The 24,394-nt window shown below is 39.5% G+C and overlaps 1 protein-coding gene across 1 annotated transcript in view; it reads right to left on the bottom strand.

The window, feature by feature from the left end:
• LOC133301490 (protein GIGANTEA-like) overlaps positions 1-24,394 on the bottom strand; it is a 34,805-nt gene that overhangs the window by 1,084 nt on the left and 9,327 nt on the right. The window contains 9 exon segments of the mRNA XM_061501124.1: positions 367-459; positions 1,165-1,383; positions 1,702-1,770; positions 18,546-18,916; positions 18,919-20,065; positions 20,175-20,384; positions 22,077-22,227; positions 22,315-22,555; positions 23,918-23,973. Of these exon segments, the coding sequence (XP_061357108.1) occupies positions 367-459; positions 1,165-1,383; positions 1,702-1,770; positions 18,546-18,916; positions 18,919-20,065; positions 20,175-20,384; positions 22,077-22,227; positions 22,315-22,555; positions 23,918-23,973 (2,557 nt within the window).

Below are 24,394 nucleotides of genomic sequence, written 5' to 3'. Positions count from 1 at the left end.
GGGCACGTTAGAGAAATATAAAACCATTAATATAGACTCACCCAACAGCTTAAGCTTTTGAATTGAATTGATTCTTTACGATAACAAGAGATAGGAGAGAAAAAGTGTTAAGATAGAGCATCACCATTGATTTGTATGTGGATGACCGAGATCATCTCAAATGAGATCGATCATGTGATATGAGAGGATCCATTTCCTCTTGGAATCAAACTTTCAGTGCTTAAAAAAAAAAATTCATTCAACCCTGCCCAAATTAGAAGTTCAAAGAGGATCCATTTCCTCTTGGAATCAAACTTTCAGTGCTTAAAAAAAAAATTCATTCAAACCCTGCCCAAATTAGAAGTTCAAATCGGGAAGTTTGTTTACCTTTAAGAGGTTTGAAAGGCCATCTGCCACTGCAATTCCAGATTCTCCCAACTGAAGCACTTTATGAACTGCTCTAGCCGTTGCTTCCAACAACTGGCCAGTTTTACCAAAACTTGAAATATGAATATCAGTAAGGCTTAAGGATAAACCTGAAAACATATGAAATACCAAATCCTCCTTTACAGTGCCACATATTGTCGCTCAATGTAAAGTTTGTAACATAGACTAGAATTATGCCACAAGTGGCAATTTCTTTAGGACAATACTTAAGTTTTGAATCAAAAGGCTACAACAGGAAGAAAAACTGATATAGTTGAGCACACATCCAGCATGAATTTATGTCGTTATAGAATTGCTTTCCATAATAGTCTCCAATATAGCATAAAACTGTCATTTTGTCCTTTTGCATCTTGAACTAAACAAATAAATAAATAAACCTGCTCCAAAATCTATAGTTTCTAATATTAAAACTTCATAAGGAGAAAGAAACAATGACTTGAATAGATATGTGGGTGTGTGTTAGCACTTGTATGCGTATCAAAGAATGATGACAACATTTATCTCAAAAAAATCATTAGATATGCCTTTATATTCATTAGAAAGAATTAAGTGTAAATAGTTCAAGGAGTGAAACTAAGATTAAATGACAATAAGTAGGTAAGCGAATTTAATATATAAAAACATCATTGTTTGTTTGGGAAAAAAATCTTTTATTGCCATGTGATCATTAATTGAAGACAGATTTCCGGTTGAAAGACATTGAAAATGCATAGAGAAGCTAATGTTTGAACATGTTACCTTCAGCTGTGGTAAAGTGCAAGCCTCTCCATCCACCAACATCCCATCTGTGGCACGTAGTAGTAAATCTAATGCACTTGCCACGATTATCAATGATTCAAAACTATCATGATTCCTCATTAGTTCAACTATCAATTTTACAATCCGCTGATTGGTTGTCCACATTTTCTGCCCCAGATCATCATCTTTGGCAGTCCATGGTTGCAACTCTCTCTTGGCCTGACAAACAACAAGCCCAGGGAAGTGAGTATACGAATGAAATATTTAAAATAAAAAATAAAAAAATGATAACAATAGTAATATCAAAAAAGGAAGCTGATTTGGACACAGTTAGATGAGATAGATCTTCAGCATCATATATTTAAACTTTGTAGACATTAAAAAGGCCGTGTCTCACGGGTATTAGAAATGGTAATTCAAAATTTTGTTGGAGAGTTCCAAAAACTCTAGCAATTCTGGCTAAACAGAATAAGTGTCCAAATCCACAGCCGGAGTCATTTTTTGTGCAACCATTTCATAGAAAGATGAAACCAGGACCTGAAGAACAACTGCTGTAGCTCCTTTGGTTGGTGAAGCTGATACCACATTGCATAATGCATCAACAACCTACATCACATTAAATCACATAATGGTTAATAATGAACCTATTCAATGGGAAATAGGAATATAATTGAGATATTTGGATCCATACACATACAGGTTTCTAACCTTTGAGAGAAAGCATTTGAATTGAGAAAAATTGAGAATTCTGTGCTGCACACTACTCTCTTATTTATAGTACATATTTTACAATCAATCTAGGAGCTAATTTGCAGTAAACCGCTGACTACCTATTTAAACAATGTTAAATCTGACAAGAACTATAAATATCTTTTCAAGTGTCTCCATTAGGTACTGATGAAACTGAATTTATACACAAACAATTTTAAACAGAAACAGTAATTGTATTGAAAGTTTTCCTACGAGCAGATTGGCTCATAGAAATATCACAAATCCAGAGTTACAAGACTCAAACACTAATGGCTATAAACAGCCTTAGAGGAATACAGAAAACAAACACCAAAGGGACTCCCTGAGCACCCTTTCCCTTTCACTATTTCATTACAAATCAAGCTACCCTTACACTTTGCATTCCCTCTCTTATAACTAATTCCCTCATCACCTCTTTCTCTCTCCTCTAACTAACTTCCCTCCCACTACCACTATCTCTCTTTCTGTTACATTCTTTTGGAGCTGCATCCCCAGTTGGGCCTGTCACGTATTGTTCATTGGTTCCCTTATGTTGAGCTCCTTCATTTGGGCCTTCTCCTTTATCACTTGTATTACCTTCTGTTGAGCCTCTTTCATTTGGGCCTCCTTCATTTGTGCCTACTTCTTGATCAGGTCCACTTCTTTTCCTTCTGCTATAAACCTTCAGCATTCCATCAGGTACCCTTTGTTTCAAGTAGCTAACCCTTCAATACTATTACCATCCTCTCCCTCTCAAAATGATTTAGCTTAGGCTCTGTTTTCTTTGTATCAGGAATTTGGTATCTAAGCACCAGTGTTGAAACTTTCAGGGAAAAGGGAAAAGGAAAAGACAGAATGATGGCTAAAAACTGAACAAATTGATAGATGTAATCAGATACAATACCATAACCTAGTACTCCAATTTATACTAATATTTCGGTCAAGTACTAACATTACTAGTACAGGCCCATATCCATTAACGATAAGACTAATAGTCCTAATATTTTGTAACCCTCTCTCTCATACTTAAGCTTGCTTGTTGATACGAGTAGCAAAACCATAAACCTAAACAAAGAACATCTATCCATCTCAAAACAGAACTTAAGAAACTAGTACACTCCCCCTAATCACAAATCTTAGTAACATCCTTGGTAGATAGCTCCTAAGCTCCTTGCTTCTCCACATTAGACGTCCCAAGCAAATGAGACCACTCTTTGGAGTCCTCAACCTTACTCCTCAGCTGCCCCTCAACCTTCAAACTAGTCTCCAAAACATTGAGTTGGGAATCACAACACCCAGCAACCAAAACACCATTAACCGCCGGTTAAATGTAACACCATTTTCCTCTCGTCTTGGCGCTCTGGGTGCAACCAAACATGACACCACCTGCCACCCAAATGCGGCCCGCAATGACAAGTTTGCTTCACCATTCCTCCTCAAACAGGATGATACCATGATAGGAACCCAACAAAACCACAACTAGGAAAACATCACCTAGACAATTCAGAGCACACCAAAATCACAATCAGAAGCCCTAAAAACACCCAAATCTTCTTGTTGATACACTTAAATAATATGAAGGTAAATTGTATTCAGTTGTGTATTGTTCTAATACAAAGAGTTACAATACATAGAGAGCCTAATGAGTTTAAGTGAGAAGCCCAGAATATTTACAAATAGGAAGTAATCTATTCAAATCTAATCAAATCAAATCTAATCATATCTAATCTAATATTTCTAACACTCCCCCTCAAGCTGGTGCATATATATCATAAGCTCCCAGCTTGTTACATATATGATCTATTCGAGGACCTCTAAGAGCCTTGGTAAAAACATCTGCAAGTTGATCACTGGAATTGACAAATGCTGTCTCGATCTCGCCTGATTGAATCTTCTCTCTAACAAAGTGATAGTCAATTTCTATATGTTTAGTCCTCTCATGAAAGACTGGGTTAGAGGATATGTGCAATGCGGCTTGATTGTCACAAATGAGTTTCATGGGCCGTTGTTCACAGAGATGTAATTCCTTGAGCAATTGTTTTAGCCAGATGAGCTCACAGGTTGCATTTCCCATCACCCGATATTCTGCCTCTGCACTTGATCTGGCGACCACAGTTTGCTTCTTACTCTTCCAAGAGATCAAATTTCCTCCGAGGAGAACACAATACCCCGAGGTGGATCGTCTGTCTGAAGGAGAACCTGCCCAGTCAGCATCTGAATAGCTAGACACTTCTGCATTCCCTTTACTAGTGTATAATAAACCTCTTCCTGGTGCCTTTTTAATATATCGAAGAATCCTGATAACTGCATCCCAATGAGAGTCACAAGGAGAGTCAAGGAATTGACTTGCCGTGCTAACTGAAAAAGAGATGCCTGGTCTTGTTACAGTAAGGTAGTTCAACTTTCCAACTAGTCGGCGGTAACGACCAGGGTCTGCCAATGGCTCCCCCTGTCCAGGTAATAGCTTAATATTAGGATCCATAGGTGTATCAATGGGTTTACATCCCAACATACCAGTCTCATCTAAGATATCGAGTGCATACTTCCTCTGACAAATGGAAATGCCCTGTCAATACTCTGCTACTTCGATTCCTAAGAAATATCGAAGTTTGACAATATCTTTGGTCTGAAACTGATTGAATAAATACTTATTTAACTGATCAATCTCAGCTTGATCGCTGCCAGAAATAATGATATCATCAACATAGACCAGGAGATAAATGCACTGTCCAGAAGAGCTATGCTGATAGAAGACAAAATGATCTGCTTTACTTCGGGTTAAACCGAAAGATTGAACCGCAGAACTGAAGCGACTAAACTAGGCTCGAGGAGACTGCTTCAGGCCATATAAAGATTTACGAAGCTTACATACCATGCCAGAACTCTCCCCCTAAGCAACAAATCCTGGTGGTTGCTCCATATATACTTCCTCCTGCAAGTCACCATGTAAGAAGGCATTTTTTATATCAAGCTGAAGAAGGGGACAGTGATGAATGGCGGCAAGTGCAAGAAACAGACGAACAGAGGCCATCTTGGCAACAGGAGAAAAAGTATCCCCATAGTCAAGACCAAAAATCTGAGTGTATCCTTTAGCCTCTAATCGAGCTTTGAGGCGATCAATAGTGTCATCAGGACCAACTTTGGCTGTGAATATCCATCGACAACCGACAATCGACTTCTCAGGAGGAGCACGAACAAGATCCCATGTTCCATTGGAGTGAAGTTCTTGCATTTCATCAATCATCGCCCGTCGCCAACCTGGATGAGAAAGTGCTTCACCTGTGGTTTTAGGAATGGAAATAGACGAAATATTAGAAACAAAAGTAAAATGTGGTGAAGAAAGTCTATCATAACTCAAGAAACTATAAAGTGGATGAGGGTTACGAGTGAATCAAATACCTTTACGAAGGGAAATGGAGTAATCTCTGATGGAGGATCCAGAGGGGAAGAGTCGACAGGAGAAGGCAATGAGTCAGCAAGGGTCAAGTCCGCAGGAGGCGCAGTCTGACGACGTTGCTAGGTGAGAAAAGGGCGGTCCTCTGAGATGGAGGCAAGAGGTTGCTCCTCTGGGATAGAGTCTCCTGCAGCTGGTAAAGATAAGTCAAGAAACAGAACAGGAAGAACCTGATCAACCTGTGATATCTGAGACGGGATAGAATGAAAAGGTTGTTGATCAAGAAAAGTGACATCAGCAGAAATAATATAACGCTTGAGGTCAGGAGAATAACAGCGATACCCATTTTGAAAACGAGTATATCCAAGAAAAATACACTTGAAGGCTTTGGATGTTAATTTGTCTTTTCCTGGAGTAAGATCGTGAACAAAACATGTACATCCAAATATATGTGGAGGCAGAGGATAGGAATGTGCTCCTGGAAATAATACACTGTGGAACTTCATTATTTAGCACAGAGGAAGGCATGCGATTGATAAGAAAGCAAGAGGTGATAACAACATCTGCCCAAAAACGGAGTGGAACATTCATATGAATTAGACGAGTACGCGCAGTTTCAACCAGATGTCTATTTTTACGTTCAGCCACTCCATTTTGTTGTGGAGTGTGTGGACAGGTGGTCTGGTGTAACGTTCCATGTTTTTCCAAAAAATTAGAAAAATCAAGAGACATATACTCTTTTGCATTATCACTACGCAATATCTTAATAGAAGCACCAAATTGAGTATTTATTTCAGCACAAAATTTTTGATAAATTAAAAATAATTCAGAACGATTTTTCATTAAATAAACCCAAGTACAGCGAGAAAAATCATCAATAAAAGTTACAAAATACTAAAAACCCAAAACAGACAAAGTTCGACTTGGACCCCAAATATCAAAATGAACAATAGAAAAGGGAGCATCAGCTCTTTTATTGACTCAATTAGCAAAGGAGGAGCGAGTGTGCTTTCCTTGCTGACAAGACTGACAGTTTAAAGACTTAAGATTGGATAAAAAAAGGAACCATATGTTGAAGCTTGGGAAGACTTGGATGACCTAGACGACTGTGGATTAATTCAGGAGACTCCATGAGAGAGCATGTCACTGGAAAAGGTGGTGCAGTCAGATAGTAGAGACCTCGTGACTCAATGCCCCTCCAATCGTCTTCCTCGTACCCGGATCCTGCATAGAAAAAGATTGTTTAGAGAAGGTAATAGTGCATGAAAAAGAATGAATCAGCTGGCTAACAGAGATTAAATTGAAGGGAATGCCAGGTATATAATAAACAGAGGTCAAAGTCAAAAAGGGAGTTGGGTTGGCTTGCCCAATTCCACGAGCAGGGGCCTTAGTGCCATCGCAAGAGTAACTGAAGGTAGATTATTAGAATAAGAAAGTGAAGTAAAGAGATCCTTATTACCACAAAGGTGATTAGTAGCACCTGAGTCTATTATCCAGGGTCCAAGAGATGATTGAGAAAGACAAGCAACATGATTACCAGTGTCTTGAGGAAGAGGCTGAGAAGAACCCCTTTTGAGAAGTGCCTCATAGTCAGCATTCAAAAGAGTAACGGATCCAGTAGAGGGTGGTGTATCATCAGTCTGAACAAAGTTGGCAGTTGGTGGCTTCAAGTGAGGGTACTTCCTATAGCAACGTTCTTCATAATGTCCAAGGTTCTGACAATAATTGCAACGAGGCCTCTGTCCACGGCCACGTCCGCGACCGCGTCCATTGTTCCAATTGGAATCATTAGCACGAGAAACAAACGCAGTTGAGTTGGTGGCTGGCACATGTGTGGGTGCTGCGGATTTATCCTTGAGATTCAGAAGGCGCTGGAACGTTTGTGACAAGCTAGGAGTCTCAGCACTGGTTAGAATATTTTCACGAACGCTTTCTAATTCCTCTGAAAGGCCGGAAAGGGTTACGACCGTAAAGAAGCGCTCCACCTGCTTTTTGTACGCAGATGCATCTGCAACATGAGGTAACATAGCTAAGAATTCCTGCATTAAAGAACGAATCTTACCAATATAAGTCTCCATTCGAGCATCTGGTGATTTGCGCAAATCCATTATCTGAGAAACAATGGAATAAAGCTCCTGAATATCATTGGTATAGAGATTTTTGGCTTCCTCCCATACGTCATAGCAAGTCTCAAAGGGGATGAAAATATCATAATTGCCGGATCAATAGATTGCCAAAGAATACTCAGTAGTTGAGCATCAATCTTTTCCCATTCAAGAATTTGATCCTTTGGAATATCAGCAGACTTCGTCGTGAGATGTTTACCGTGTCCCTGACCAGTAAACCAGATCTTAACGGAGGTAAACCATGTCTTGTAAGTAACAGATCCGGTTAGTTTCATCGTTGTAATGGATGAGGTAGTACTGGAGATGTTGAGCGCTTTACTTGAGCCCTCCATCACAAAGAATGAAGGAGATGACCAGAAAATAGCAAAGAACTGCAAGAAAGCAAGAAATCACGCAACAAACGTTGCAAAAAGTAGTCCAAACAGCGGGTTTTTTGTCGATATCTTCCTAACGGATAGGACCCACAACGAACGGAGACCAGATCTTGAAAGAGAACAAGGAGGCGAGCAAGACGATGGTGGTCCGGCCCGGAACGGTGGCCAGACGGTGGCTCACGCGCCGGAAAAGTGCTTTAGCTGTCGGAACCTTCCACCGGCACGTGGAGGCGCGTGGGTTCTCCGATGACCACGCAGCTTGCACAGACAAGGTCGCCTGCCTGAGCTGCTCCTGACCGCTTGGTGGTTGGCCGAAAAATTCGCCGAAAAAGGTCTCTGACGGCAGTGAACAGTAACGGACGGTGGTTTGATGGTTGTTTCCGGCGATGAACGGAGGCTGACGATGTTTTTCCTGCTGATAAGAGGCTGAGAACAAAAAGTTGGTGACTAAATAGGGGTTAGGTGTGAAAAGAAGGTTGCCGGTATGATGCACGACAGGGTTTGCGGAAGCAGGGTTTCCCAGAACACAAGCTCTGGTACCAACTTAAATAATATGAAGGTAAATTGTATTCAGTTGTGTATTGTTCTAATACAAAGAGTTACAATATATAGAGACCCTAATGGGCTTAAGTGAGAAGCCCATAATATTTACAGATAGGAAGTAATCTATTCAAATCTAATCAAATCAAATCTAATCATATCTAATCTAATATTTCTAATAGATACCATGTGAAGAAGGAGACAACCAAGAATAGAAAAGGAAAATCTACACTAAGATAATGCAAACACAGGTGCTGAACTGAGAAAGCGTTAGAAACTCACTAAAACAAGGTTAGTCAAAGTTCTAGTTGCTCAAGAATACCTTGCCTTTCATTGATCCCAGTATCACCTTTTTGTGTCAGATCCGACCACCCAACTCATCACAAATGATAGAAAACTCAAATCTCACACTAGCACGAGTAACCAAACCTCAAATCCGTCACCAGACCTGCAGTTGCTGGCAACGTTCCTTGATCACCTAGCGCACCTGTCTAGGCCGATCCATCACCAGCCATCAATGAGAAGCCATTGTTGTGACTAAAGTAGAAGAGGATCCCAGTGAATCATGTCTCACTCCAATAGCTTCTCCTACTACAAACCAGCCAGGGTCTCTTGAGTCTGTTGATGACCTTCCTATTGCTCTTCTAATTTCTTATATTTTCATTGTGTTAGAATAGTTGTAAAAATAGTTCAGTATATATATAGTCCCACATCGTATGAGCTCAACCTATTAGGTCTTTTAGTCTCTTTAAATAGAGAGCTCTTGTACATTGTAATACACTATGATTATTCAATATACAATTATTCTATAATCTCAAGCTGGTATCAGAGCTTTTTCGCTCTGGGGATCCGCTTCCGCTAAAACCCTAAGCCCACTGCTTAGGTGTTCTCCTCTACTTTGCCGTGCATTCTTCCGGCGAGTTTTTCTCTAAGCCGTGTGTCTCTCCGGCTTGTTTCTTCAACTGTCAGAACCACTTCCCGCCGCCAACAACCGCCGCTCGTCACTGTTCAGGCCACCAGAGCACTGTTCCGGCGAGTTTTCAGCCCAGACTACCTGCGATCAGGACCGTCTCATCCCGGCGACCAGTTCTGTGGTGGTCCGACCACCGTCGCGTCAGCCACGCGCCTCCACGCGCCGTTCTTCTCCTCTGCGCGTGGTGCTCACGCGCCACCTTCAACCGGCGCGTGTGCACTGTTCCGGTGGAGTTTTCCGGCCGTTCTTGGACAGAACTTCTCGCCTTCTTCTCCTCTTTCTGGATCTGTGCTTGGTTCTTTGTGGGTCTCACTTTAGACGCGTGGTTCTCCTTGATTGGATATCGTTTGCCTTCGTTTACGGCTTTTATATTCTGTCTTTAAATGGCAGCAGCGTCCCCTGATCTCTCGGAGGTTAACTCTCCTTGTCCTCCTGTCAAAACTTCCTCAGGAATCATCTCTACTAATATTGGGCCCATTACATCTTCCAAACTGAAGGATTCTACCTCTCTTGCTGCGAATATAGCTCAGTCAGACAATGCATCATTTGGTTCAGTTTCTCTCTCACTTGCGGACTATGCTGCACTCCAAACTCTTCTCAAGAAGGCTTCTCCTTAGTCTCAACCATATACTGGTAATCCCGTTGCTTGTGTTTCTCATTCTACATCACTTGGCACTTGGATATTTGACTCAGGTGCTACCGATCATCTCTGTGGTAATAAGGAACTCTTTACATCTCTTATTCTGATCATTTACCTTCTTTTACCCTTGCGGATGGAACCAAAGCCCAGTTCGTGGGATTGGACAAGCTCGTCCGACCTCTACCTTGGCCTTGACATCTGTTTATTACATTCCTGGCATCCCTTATAACTTAATTTCTATTAGTAAGTTGATCCACTCCCTCACTTGCACCATTACTTTCTCTAACCATTCTGTTTCTGTGCAGGATCCGGGTACGGGGAAAATGATTGGAGTGGGTCGTGAGTCACGGGGGCTTTACTATCTGGATGTGCCTCGTCCTTCAGTGGCACTCTCTCTCACAGAATCTCCACAACTTATCCACAGTCGCCTCGGTCATCCAAGTCTTTCAAAGTTGCAGAAAATGGTTCCTCTTTTATCCGGTCTTCAGTCTTTAGATTGTGTCATGTCAACAAGGGAAGAATACACGTTCCTCTTTTGCCAGTCGAGTCAATAAACGAGCTGATGCCCCTTTCTCTCTTGTTCATTCAGATATCTGGGGTCCAAGTCGTACATTGTCTATTTTAGGTTTTCGGTATTTCGTTACCTTTATTAATGATTTTTCCCGTTGCACTTGGGTCTATTTAATGAAAAATCGTTCTGAGTTATTTTCCATTTATAAAAAGTTTTATACTGAGATTCATACTCAATTTGGTGTTTCTATTCGTATTCTACGTAGTGATAATGCTAAAGAATATGTTTCTATTGATTTTTCTAATTTCTTGGCCACACAAGGTACTTTACATCAAACTACTTGTCCTCACACTCCACAACAAAATGGGGTGGCTGAACGTAAAAACAGACATCTCATTGAAACTGCACGTACCCTTCTTCTTCATATGCAGGTTCCCCTTCACTTCTGGGCAGATGTTGTACTCATCTCTTTTTTTCTCATCAATCGCATGCCCTCATCTGTGCTCAACAATGACATTCCTCATAACCTATTGCTTCCAGATGTTCCTCTTTATCCTCTAACTCCACATGTCTTTGGTTATACTTGTTTTGTTCATGATCTCACTCCTGGTAAGGATAAGTTAACATCCAAAGCCTTTCAGTGTATCTTTCTTGGTTATTCTCGTCTTCAAAAGGGTTATCGTTGTTATTCTCCCGATCTTAAGCGTTACTTAGTTTCCGCTGATGTCACTTTTCTTGATCAACAACCCTTTAATTCTATCCCATCTCAGTTGTCACAGGTTGATCATGTTCTTCCTGTCCCTTTTCTTGACTTGTCTTTGCCAGCTGCAGGTGCTTCTATTCCAGATGAGCAACCTATTGCTTCTATACCTGAGGACCGTCCACTTCTCACCTATCAGCGTCACAAAACTGTGCCTCCTGTCGACTCGACTCTTGCTGACTCATCGCCCACTGCTGTTGCTTCTTCCCCTCCGGATCCTTCACCAGAGGCTCTTCCCATTGCTCAAAGAAAAGGTACACGTACTACTCATAACCCTTATCCTCTTTATACTTTTTTGAGCTATGATCGTCTTTCTTCACCTCATTTCACCTTTGTTTCTAGTCTTTCTTCTATTTCTATTCCTAAGACCACAGGTGAAGCACTTTCCCATCCAGGGTGGCGCCAAGCGATGCTTGATGAGATGACTGCACTTCATTCCAATGGCACTTGGGACCTTGTTTCTGCTCCTCCAGAGAAGTCTACAGTTGGTTGTCGCTGGGTGTTTATTGTGAAAGTTAGACCTGATGGCCATGTTGATCGACTCAAGGCCCGTCTAGTTGCAAAGGGTTTTACTCAAATATTCGGCCTTGATTATAGCGATACATTCTCTCCGGTCGCTAAGATGGCGTCAGTTCGCCTATTTCTTGCTCTTGCTGCTATTCGTCACTGGCCACTCCTTCAACTTGACATCAAAAATGCCTTTCTTCATGGTGATTTACAAGAAGAAGTTTATATGGAGCAACCACCGGGTTTTGTTGCTCAGGGGGAGTCTGGGAAGGTGTGTCGTCTTCGCAAATCCTTATATGGTCTCAAGCAGTCTCCACGGGCATGGTTCGGTCGCTTCAGTTCTGCTGTTCAGGAGTTTGGCTTAATTCGCAGTAAAGTTGACCACTCTGTGTTTTAAAGGATCACATCTCCTGATAAGTGCATCTATTTGTTAGTCTATGTTGATGACATCATCCTCACCGGGAGTGATCAAGCTGGAATTCGTCAGTCAAAACAGTATTTATTCAGTCAATTTCAGACAAAGGACCTCGGGAAGCTGCGTTACTTCTTGGGAATTGAGGTAGCACAATCTAGACAGGGCATTTCTATCTGTCAAAGGAAGTATGCCGTGGATATCCTAGAAGAGACTGGTATGTTGGCGTGTAAGCCAGTTGACACACCCATGGATCCTACTATCAAATTACTACCCGAACAAGGAGAACCATTATCTGATCCTGGACGTTATCGGAGGTTGATTGGGAAGCTCAATTATCTCACTGTGACTAGGCCGGACATTTCTTTTGTTGTTAGTGTCGCTAGTCAGTTTCTTGATTCTCCGTGTGATTCTCATTGGGATGCTGCTGTTAGGATCCTTCGTTACATCAAAGGAGCACCAGGGAAAGGTTTATTATATTCAGATCAGGGAAATACAGAAATTTGTGGTTATTCAGATGCCGATTGGGCACGATCACCCTCGGATAGGCGCTCTACTTCAGGCTATTGTGTTTTCTTTGGAGGAAACCTGATTTCTTGGAAAAGTAAGAAACAAACTGTTGTTGCCCGATCTAGTGCAGAGGCCGAGTATCGTGCAATGGGAGTTGCTACCTGCGAGCTAATCTGGTTAAAGCAGTTGATTCGGGAGCTCCATCTTTGTGAACAGAAGAAACCCATAACTCTCATTTGTGACAATCAAGTTGCACTACATATATCCTCTAATCCTGTATTTCATGAGAGAACCAAACATATAGAGATCGATTGTCATTTCATTCGAGAAAAGATTCAGTCAGGAGAAATCAAAACGGAATTTGTCAACTCCAATGATCAACTCGCGGATGTCTTCACTAAAGCTCTTACGGATCCTCGGGTTGAATATATTTGTGGCAAGCTGGGTGCTTACAATATATATGCTCCAGCTTGAGGGGGAGTGTTAGAATAGTTGTAAAAATAGTTCAGTATATATATAGTCCCACATCGTATGAGCTCAACCTATTAGGTCTTTTAGTCTCTTTAAATAGAGAGCTCTTGTACATTGTAATACACTATGATTATTCAATATACAATTATTCTTTAATCTCAAGTCATTGATTATCACCTTTTGTGTTTTCCTCTTTTGGGTTCTTCCCAAAACCACCAATGAGGCAATTTCTCTAGAGGATGGAGGCAAGCCTTGATTAATGAATGGATTGCTCTAAAGCATAGTGGCACATAGGACTTAATTCCACTTCCCCCAAGGAAAACTGTTGTAGGCTGTTGATAAGAACCAAAAATTGTTCTAAAATGAAATAGGGATAAACCCTCAAACTCTCAATTTCTAACCACTAGATAATCTGCTTAATGACCTCCCCTTCTCTCCTATTTAGAACAAACAGATTCCTCATACATGTACGATCAAACACCCATAAATCAACCCAATAAATACAAAATCAATCACCTATAATTATTGATACCCATAATTGAAATGTGATTCCCTACACCTCTCTCCACACTAAAGGAGGTTTCCTAACATAAATTACAACTACATGAAGTAACAACTAACCTATACATTAGGTTCATAACAAGTACTAATGACTTAACCCGTAAGAGTTTTCTCATCACTTACATCATATAATTTTCCCTAACATACACTATCCCTATTTCAGAATTTCTTTTGATGCTTAGAAGTTAAACCTGATATATCTTGTCTAACTATAGTAGTAGATTGTCAAAGGATGCTGCTTCGTCAGTTTAATGAGCATTATTTGGCTTGAGCATAGTAGTCTACCTTTGATGTGATGACAAGTACAGCTCTTTATTGATTTTGAAAATATATATAATTTTTAAGATTTCAGACTCTGATTTTCTTCCTGTCTTGCTGTTTAAGCAATTTGGTGGTGTCTTTTCTGTCTTTCTGGTGTATTAAAGATACACCTCTTCTGCAGGTTGAATTACATTAGTGTTACTAATTCAAATTATCATCAGTCTCTATTTTCCAGCAGCTCTAGAATCGAATTTCTATGACTAACAAGAAGTGAGCTGTTCCATGATGGCAACTTTGCTTTCAACTTTTGTTATAGATTGAAAACATTTATAATTCTAGCATACGGAGGATAAATAATGACTCACCATTAAAAAAATAACAATAATAACAAGACAATAGTTCCAGAAGTATAATATTATTGAAAAGAAGTTTTTGTATATTGATATTGAATAAATTACATGAGTGAGTATTTATACAAGAAAGAATCGCTAAGAATGACTAAGCGATGACTAATCAATCCTATCACAATCCTAATCACAATCAATTCTAATCAATCACAATTAATCCTAATCAATCATAATCAATCCTAATCAATCATAATCAATCCTAATTAATAGGAAATAAAAACGGAAACATGTTTGAATTCTAATTTTCTACACTCCCCCTCAAGTTGGGAGGTAAATATTGATCATTCCCAACTTGCCAATCAAGTCTTCGAATGCTGGACGGTGTAGGCCCTTGGTAAGGACATCTGCCGTTTGCTCTTTGGTTGGAACATATATCAAATGCACACTTCCATCATCTAATTTTTCTTTGATGAAGTGACGATCAACTTCCACGTGCTTTGTTCGATCATGATGCACAGGATTTTGAGCAATGCTAACAGCTGCCTTGTTGTCACAATATAGTTTTATTGGTAGGGAATATGAAATCTTCAACTCTTGAAGAAGTCTTCTCAACCAGATTCCTTCACAAACTCCATGAGCTAAAGCTCGAAATTCTGCTTCAGCACTACTTCTTGCAACCACTGTTTGCTTTTTGCTTCTCCAAGTAACAAGATTTCCCCACACATAGGTGCAATAGCCTGAGGTAGATCTTCTGTCTACTGATGAGCCTGCCCAATCTGCATCAGTGTAGATTTCAATTGTCCTTTTATACCCCTTTTTAAAGAATAATCCTCTTCCTGGAGTATTCTTGAGGTATCTAAGCACCCTATAGACTGCACTAAGATGTTTCTCCTTGGGTGAGTGCATGAATTGACTAATCATACTCACCGCAAAGGCAATGTCAGGACGCGTATGAGATAAGTAGATTAGTTTACCAACCAATCGCTGATATTGTTCTTTATCCACCTCATTCCCATCTTCAATACCTAACTTGGTATTAGGTTCCACAGGTGTCTTAGCAGGTTTACACCCTAACATTCCTGTTTCCAACAAAAGATCTAGAACATATTTCTTTTGTGTTAGAGTGATGCCTGTTTTGCTCCTAGCAACTTCCATACCAAGGAAATATTTGAGAGTGCCAAGGTCTTTGAGTTCAAATTGAGCTGCTAGAAATTTCTTCAAGGTGTTCAATTCCTCAATATCATCACCTGTAAGAATTATATCATCTACATATACAATAAGAATAGCAATTTTACCATCCTTAGAGTGTTTGTGGAAGAGAGTATGATCAGTCTGTGCTTGAATGAAGCCTCTTCTTTTGACTGCTTGTGTGAATTTGTCGAACCATTCTCTGGGAGACTGTTTCAATCCATATAGAGACTTTTTTAGTTTACACACTGATTCATTTCCCCTTTCAAAACCAGGTGGAGGATCCATATAGACTTCTTCATGTAAGTCACCATTTAGGAATGCATTCTTCACATCTAACTGTTGCAGAGGCCAATCTAGATTGGCAGCAAGAGATAAGAGAACTCGGATGGTATTGACTTTAGCAACCGGAGCAAAAGTCTCATGATAATCTATCCCATGAGTCTGAGTGAAACCCTTTGCAACCAATCTTGCCTTGTATCTGTTGATGCTATTATCTGCATTGAATTTTATTGTAAACACCCATTTGCATCCTACTGCCTTTTTTCCTTTGGGTAGGGTCACTATCTCCCAAGTTCCATTTCTTTCTAAAGCATTCATTTCTTCAAAGACAGCATCCCTCCATTTTTTATCATTGAGAGCCTCATGTATATTTCTCGGTATCTTTGTACTATCCAACATAGTATTGAAAGCACGAAACCCTGGGGACAACTTTCCATATGAAATATGATTAGAAATAGGATGAGTAGTACAAGATCGAGTACCTTTTCTGAGAGCAATGGGCAAGTGTAGATCATTTTCACCATGACACTCAAGTATTGGGGTGCTGGAACTAGAACATGGTTCAGAATCCTGGCAGTGTAGAGGCTCTGGGTTATTCACACTTTGAGGAGGCTTTCGCCTGCTATAAACTTGTCCCCATTTTGAGGAGGCTCCTGATGGTGAGGATTCTGTAGCTCCCCCTGTTTCCAAAAGTAGAGGTAATACTGTGGCATTAATAGGTTCCCATGACTGATCTTCATCTACTCCTATAGACTCCCCCTGAAGAGAAGTCGAGGGGAAGAAAGGGTCATTCTCAGAAAAAGTGACATCCATAGAGACAAAGACCTTACGAAGAGAGGGTGAATAACACTTATAGCCACGTTGAGTAGGAGAATAACCAATAAAGACACACTGGAGAGACTTAGGATCAAGCTTAGACCGTTGATGGGAGGGAATATGGACAAATACAACACAACCAAATAACTTGAGAGGTAAGGAGGAGACACCTCGGAAGGAAGGGAAGATACGGACAAGACTAGAAAGAGGAGACTGAAATTTCAGAATGCGAGATGGCATTCGATTTATCAGATACGAGGCAGTGAGAACTGCCTCTCCCCAAAGATATTTAGGAACACTCGTGGTAAACATAAGAGCCCGAGCAACTTCAAGGAGATGTCGGTTTTTTCTTTCCGCAACTCCGTTTTGTTGGGGTGTGTCAGGACACGAGCTTTGGTGAAGGATGCCATGTTGGGAAAGATATTCTCCAAGAATAGAGTTAAAATACTCTTTGCCATTATCTGTACGAAGAATTTGTATAGCAACTTGGAATTGGGTTTGAACCATGGCATGAAATTTTTTAAACACGGATGCAGCATCGGACTTATCCTTTAGAAGATACACCCAACAAACTCGAGAATGGTCATCAATGAAGGTAATGAACCATCGAGTACCTGAAATATTTTTAACACGGGCTGGACCCCATATGTCGCTATGAATTAAGGAAAATGGGGAAGAGTCATGGTGAACTTTAGAAGGATAATGAGCACGAGTATGCTTGGCAAGTTGACAAATATCACAAGAAAACAAACTTGGACTTTTATTAATAAATAAGTTTGGCAACAACTTCTGAAGATAAATAAAATTTGGATGGCCTAGCCTACGATGCCACAGCATAACATCATTACATGAATCAAAAGGAAACATAGAGTTTTTTTCTACGAAAACAGCTTCATGAGTCACATCCTCCTCAAAGTAGTAAAGTCCACCATCCTCTCTAGCACTGCCAATCATCCTCTCCGAGTCCTGTTCCTGAAAAACACAACCATGTGGAAAGAATTTAGCAAAGCAATGCAACTCAGAGGTGAGCTTGCTAATGGAAATGAGATTACAAGTCAGAGAAGGAACATAAAGAACTGATGTCAAAGTAATCAGCTCAGAAAGTTTAATGGTTCCGTGTCCCGCAATCTGGGAAAAACTGCCATCGGCGATCTTGACCCGAGAAGGTTCAGAATATGGAGTGTATGAACAAAACAAGCCAAGATTACCTGTCATATGATCAGAGGCTCCAGAATCAAGGATCCAATGATTTTGACTATCAACATGGAAAGTTGTACCTTGCTGGACCACATGACTAGTGGCCTTAGGAGGTTGCTCGTGGTAATAAAAAGAGTGTTTTGAGGAAGCCATGAATAAAAAGAGAAGGTTTGACCGTTGATGAAAAATCAAGTTTTGTAAACTTTTGATCTGACCTCTGGAACAGGAAGGGGAGAAGCCGGCGAGAAGGTCTGTGCAAGTCGCGACGGAAAAAAAACGTCTGGAAGGCGGCGCGTGGTGGCGCGTGCAGCGGCTGACGGCGATGGGTCCAGCGGCGGTCGACTCGTCGGATCCTTCTGAGTCGAATGGTCACCTCACTTTTTTTGATCGGAGGTCAGTAAACTAGGTTTCTGTGTTGGACAGATTCAAGGCGGTGTTTAGGAGGTGTTTGACGGTGATGGAAGTGTTTGGATGGTTATTTCAGATTTGAATTAGGGTAGGAACGAACCTGGCTCTGATACCATATTGAAAAGAAGTTTTTGTATATTGATATTGAATAAATTACATGAGTGAGTATTTATACAAGAAAGAATCGCTAAGAATGACTAAGCGATGACTAATCAATCCTATCACAATCCTAATCACAATCAATTCTAATCAATCACAATTAATCCTAATCAATCATAATCAATCCTAATCAATCATAATCAATCCTAATTAATAGGAAATAAAAACGGAAACATGTTTGAATTCTAATTTTCTACAAATATATTAAATAGTACCTGTCTCCATCCCTGTTGAGCAGAAGTGCTTTCTGCACAAGGTTGAGTCTCAGGAGATGCAATTAACTTGTGCCATAGTAGTGATACTACAGAGAAACATAACTCTTGTTTTTCTACCAGCGTGGATCTAAGAAAATTTTGGCCACTGCAATTGAATCCTATATGCCTGTCCATTGTGAGGAAGGTGGCTAGATCAGAAGCATCCAATGAGAAACCTGTGACACCTTTTCTTAAGGTACATCCTAACGCTTCATTTGAATATGATGTTTTCTCAGGTTTGGGATTAAGTTCTGCGGAGGCTGAATCCTCAGAAGGCGAGATAGATGTCAGCTCAGTGTCAAAGTGCCTACTACTTTCACACTGATTTTGTCGTCTTTACAAATAGGTGTATGAATAAAGGTTGCTCCCAATGGCTCTGCCTTGTTAACGATGGATGCAACAGCTTTGCTATGAATATCTATGAGATTGTACAATGATGATGCCCTAGAGTGAATTTCATTGTCCCATTTGCAACACATCAAAACAGAAAGGGCATGCATGCATGCTTTTGACCGTCTAAATAGTTCAGAAATATGTGCAGCAACCATAGCTGCAGCAACTATTTCATTTGAGCTGTAACTCCATGGGGTACCAAGAGAAGATGGCTTCAATGAAAATAGTGCCTCTAAAATTGCTAAAATTCTTTGAGTATGTCGTATTGCTGAATCTATGCCATTCTGCAACTCATGGGAATATCCGTGAATTTTGACAGGCTTGGCTATATGTTGTACATTACCGGAGACTGAGTTATTGTTCCCCTGTGAAACTAGAGGGAACAGCTGAAGCTCACAGGCAAGAGCACAAACAGCAGCCAGAACAAAAGAATCAAATGCTGCTACAGGACCTTGCTTCTTCATTTTCTTATTTTTTGTTTTTTTCTGGCTTTCAGATATTGCTTGTAAGTCCTTAATAATTTCCTCAGCTGAATAATTATCTTCACCTCTTGGCTTCTTGCTTCCATTGAATTGAGCTTCATGACTAACACAAACAGTTAAGACAACAAATAGTAGGCGTGAAGCAAGCTCTATAGAAGCACATGATTCTAAGAAAAGTGAATGAACCATAATACGAAATTCTGCCACAGCAAGGTTTTTGGAGGCAGATCCCTTGCGATAGAGGTATCTTATTTTTCTGTTTTGGTCACTAGTGGACTCAGTTGGGAATGTCCTCTGAAGTATAGCTTCCACTGTAGAAACAAATATTTTCATGAGACATGCTTCTGATGGACTTCCACGAGGAAGATATTCAAGAACCTTGAGTAGGGGTATGTACAAATTCCATGAGAGTATGGGAGGTTGCAATGGTGTTGCAACTACAATCTCTGGAAGTTCAACAGCTGAGGAATTTAACGGAATAAGGCCATAAGCAGCTTCCCAAATGGTGCAAATTCTCCATTCAACCTCTGGACCATGGGAACAAAGCATTGATGCAATGCCTTGGGCTGTAGCCTCAATAGTGGCTTCAGCTGCAGGAGCTTCAATCTGATCAATAATAAGTATTATAGATATTCAGCATACATAAAGAATCAGATCTATAGTACCGTACAAAATGAGAGAAAGAGAGAGGTAACTTATAAAAGATGATCAGAACCTGCTTTCTAAAAGAAGAAATAAAACCACCCAAAGGTTCATGTTGAACTTCAACTCCATCAACTTGCCTAAGCGGTGGAAAAAGTAATGCAGGCTGTGAAAGTATACGGAAAAGCAAAGCAGCTGCTGCATCAGCGGCTACACCAGCTCTCATGGACATTGCGGTCCCTATGGCACGCAAGAAATGAAAATGCATCCAATTTCTAGGAAGCTGTATGAACATTTAGAAGAAAAAGCTGAATCAGTCAATTGGTTTTTAAGCTTTCACAAAATTTCTGCATAAAGATGTAATATAAAATCATTCATGTGTCTTCTACTAGTAGCTTAAGCTTTTGAAATAGTTAGTTCATCATATGATGTCAAAGTCTCGTCTCTATGGCCATGTGGTCTTGATACTTGTCTCCTTTTTATCTAAATAAAAAGTTAATTCAATACAACATAAGGTGGGCCTATGCATTGCCCATGCTTCAAGCATGAAGATCTCTTGAATGAGCGGATACCACAGAGACTACAGCGTCACGGATGCCACAGTTAGCTTAAATATTTGCTACTACAGGCACATTCCACATAGAATGCACCATCAAATATTACTCATTTCTCTCATCATGGAACAAGAAAGCAAAATAGCATCGTTTGATTCATGTAGCCAACCCCACCTAATTGGAAAAGACTTTTGTTGTTGTTCTCTCACTATGAACCCACGTTCATTTAATTGAAATAAACAACATACTAAATGAAATGTCTCATGTATTAAATAAAAGACATGATGCAATGTAAAAGAGCAAGGTCAATATATATTCAGCCTCGAAGGCATAGACCAACATGACAAACCAAGAGCCTTGCACATTGATTATAGTCCAACCTTCCATGAGAGCACCAAACATATCGAGGTGGATTGTCATTTTATGCGAGAGAAGAAATTGTAAGGGTGTATTGTTACTAGTTTCATCAATTTAAATAACCAAAGATTTACCAAGTCTCTTAGAGGTCCTAGGTTTAGCTACATTTGTAACGAGCTTGGAGCATAAAGGAGAGTGTTGAAATAGTAGCTATCCCATTCATTTGAATATATTGTTATTTATTGTATACAGATGTATTAGTTGTACTTTTGTACTGTTCTCTTGCACTATACAATCCTACTACAGGTGGTATACAGTCTCTCGTTTTGTTGCAAATAATACACAGATGTAAGGTGGTAGATAAATATATAATCACAAAATGAGGGTTCTCTATATTATTTCTTTTTTTCTACAATTCTGTTAAATTGCAGGACTAAGGGCCCATTTGTTCTCACTGTAAGTTCGTTTGGATGTCTGCTTTAAAAAAAAGCAAAAGTCATAAAAAAAGTCAAAAACCTGCTTTTTTTAAAAGCTAAAAATTTTAGCTTCTAAAAAGAGCAGAAGTCAAAAGCTAAATAATTTTTTCAAAAACTCTACTTTTTTAAAAATCTAAATAGCTTTAACTTTTGTAAAAAGAACTTTTAAAATAAGTAAGGCGTAAAAGTTTCTTTTTTTAAAAGGCCAAACAAACGGGCTCTAAGGATAATGACAGGACCAAATTGCAACATGAATTGTTAAATTGTTGAACTTAATAAAGGGATGACTTCTTTTGGGGACTAGATTAAAAGTGCAAGCTTATCTAGCAGAAGACCAGACTTTCAACCATCAAAATAAAATGAACAAATGCACAGCGGGAGATAAGGCACCACTTTGATCCTTGAATTCATATTTGATACATTGCATGAAGATGGATAACATGTTTTAGCGTAATGATGACTATCTAACCTTATTTCACAACATTCACTCAGAAGTGCTTGAATAAAGCCATAATGATGAAAACATGTTGTATTCATCAATGATATGATACCAGAAAATTGTCTATGTATAAAGATTATACAACTTACCCTTATTCCAGAAGCATAATCTTCCGCAGCTTGAAGAAGCTCTACAAGCTGCACAGCAGCATCAAGTGCATCTGGAGCCCATGATGGAGGTGCTTCTAAAAGCCCAAGAAGAAGTCTTTGTGTGGCACTTGGAGTAGCAATGGCATAATATCTAGATAATTTAGGTATATAAATTTTCTCAGGCAGATGCATTCTAGGAACTACAAAATAACAAAAAAGGTATTGGGCTCAGAATAACCTATGAAATAAACGTGCATATGGTTCTAGAGCTGGTAATCCAGCAACAAGATGCTCATCCAAAGCTGTTGCTGGAGGAGGAAGTAGAAGTGCAGGGACAGCAACTGCTGTTAATGTAGCAGTCTCATAGCGAGCAACTTCATCATCACAAACACTTAATATAACACCAGCACCATTGGCAACTGCCCATCTTGGAGTTGAAGGCATGACCTGAGGACGCTTCCCAGAAACACGGGAAGAAGCTAAGAGGAAGAACGAATTCAATTAAGAAAAAATGTTCTGTGAAGCAAAATTCCTCTTTTCTATAAATCTTGTTTTTACAGAATCAAAATATTGATGCTTTTTTATTACTTCTGTTCACTGGAAAATTGGAAATGAAGATATCAGATTCCTACCTGCGTACAAAGTATGTTCAAATAAGGTTTTCACTAGAATCACTGTAGAGGATTTATGTTCAGAATTACGAAAGGTATGCAGAAGTCAATTTTTATCTTAAGTGTCATGACTCAATTATACAAAGACTGATCTTGGAAGACTCAAATACTTCCTTGGGGTTTAAGTTGCTTACTATAAACCAGATATCTTTATTTCCCAAAGGAAGTATGCTCTAGACCTCCTTTGGGAAACCAGAACGCTAGGTTGTAAGGCTGCTGGTGTACCTACTGAGCAGAATCACAAAATGGGAAATGATGAAGAAAGTCCCAAAGTTGATGAAGTTCAATATTAGAGTTAGTTAGTGAGCTGATATACCTAACACATACTAGACCAGATGTTGTATACGTTGTTAGTGTTGTTAGCCGGTTCATTCATAACCTCAGAGTGAGACACTTACAAGCAGTGAACAGGGTCCTGCAGTACCTTAAAGTTACACCTGGTAGAGGAATATTATTCAAAAGGGGTGAAAATCTATCCATGGAAGTATATATAGATGTGGAATATGCAGGATCAGTTACTAATAGAAGATCAACTAGAATTTATAGGAGATCAACCACCACTTACTGTATCATCTAGGGTGGAAATTTAGTAAGATGGAGGAGTAAGAAAGAAAATATTCACACCCTATCAAATTTAGAGGCCGAGTTTCAAGCTGTAAAGAACCAATTCAACCCAAAAGCTTAAGTTGGTGGGTGATAGTCTATTTAATAGTTTATATTATTTTCTAACACAAGCTATGGTGCAACGAGTTTGTGAGCTGCTATGGGTGAATATTATATTGTAAGTTCTTAAGATTAAGTATGAAACCCCTACGAAGTTGTTTCATCACAAAAAATAAGTTATTAGCATCACTTATGATCTAGTTTGGCATGATAGAGCTATGCATATTGAGATAGATTGACATTTCATAAAGGAGAAACTAGATAGTGTGCTAATAACCATGGCATACGTTTCATCAGGGCTAATCAAGCACGCTACGCATATTAGAATGAAACTATGTAGAGTAAATTGTTCAAAAATTATATTAAGTATTTTCCCATTCAAGCATATGCAACTCAAGCAAATTCTACATAATCTCAAAAAAGTATCAAATATTTTTATATAATTGTTCACGCAATACTTTGTATAACCATAATAAATTCTGTAACAGAAATCAGAATATAACGTACCAGTTGTAAGTGGCTTGAGTTCTCCCGTAGTATATTTACCCATAACACCACTGCACCTGTTAACGCATACCAATTTCCGTTCACATAAGTAGAAGTTAACTCAGAGCCCAAGGGGAAACAAGATAATCCATCCATTTGTGTCAACCACGAGGAAACCTCCTTTAAATTGATTGATATAATCAAACAATTTTATATTATGATTATAAGAGAAAAAAAACCAAAAGAAGAGAGACTAAAACCATAGTAAATATGTTGCTCTAATATATTGCAGAATCCTGAACTTAGTTATGCTGTAATCCAGTGTAGGTTAACCCAACAAGCAAAAGTCCAAAAGCTTCCTTTTCATTCCTCTTATAGATGATTACTTAACTTAAGCCAAATATTTTTTCACTAAACAAACAGGAAGAACCTTCAATAGCTTCAATGGTGGCGATGAACATATAAGAAAGAGGTTAAACACATATCATGGGAAGAGTT

The sequence above is a fragment of the Gastrolobium bilobum genome, unplaced genomic scaffold (assembly GCF_033153095.1).
Source record: "Gastrolobium bilobum isolate Gb01-03AN ecotype WA unplaced genomic scaffold, APGP_CSIRO_Gbil_v1 utg2327, whole genome shotgun sequence".
NCBI lineage: Eukaryota > Viridiplantae > Streptophyta > Magnoliopsida > Fabales > Fabaceae > Gastrolobium > Gastrolobium bilobum.
Note: the sequence above shows the minus strand (reverse complement) of the source record. Positions and strands in the feature narration are given on the sequence as shown.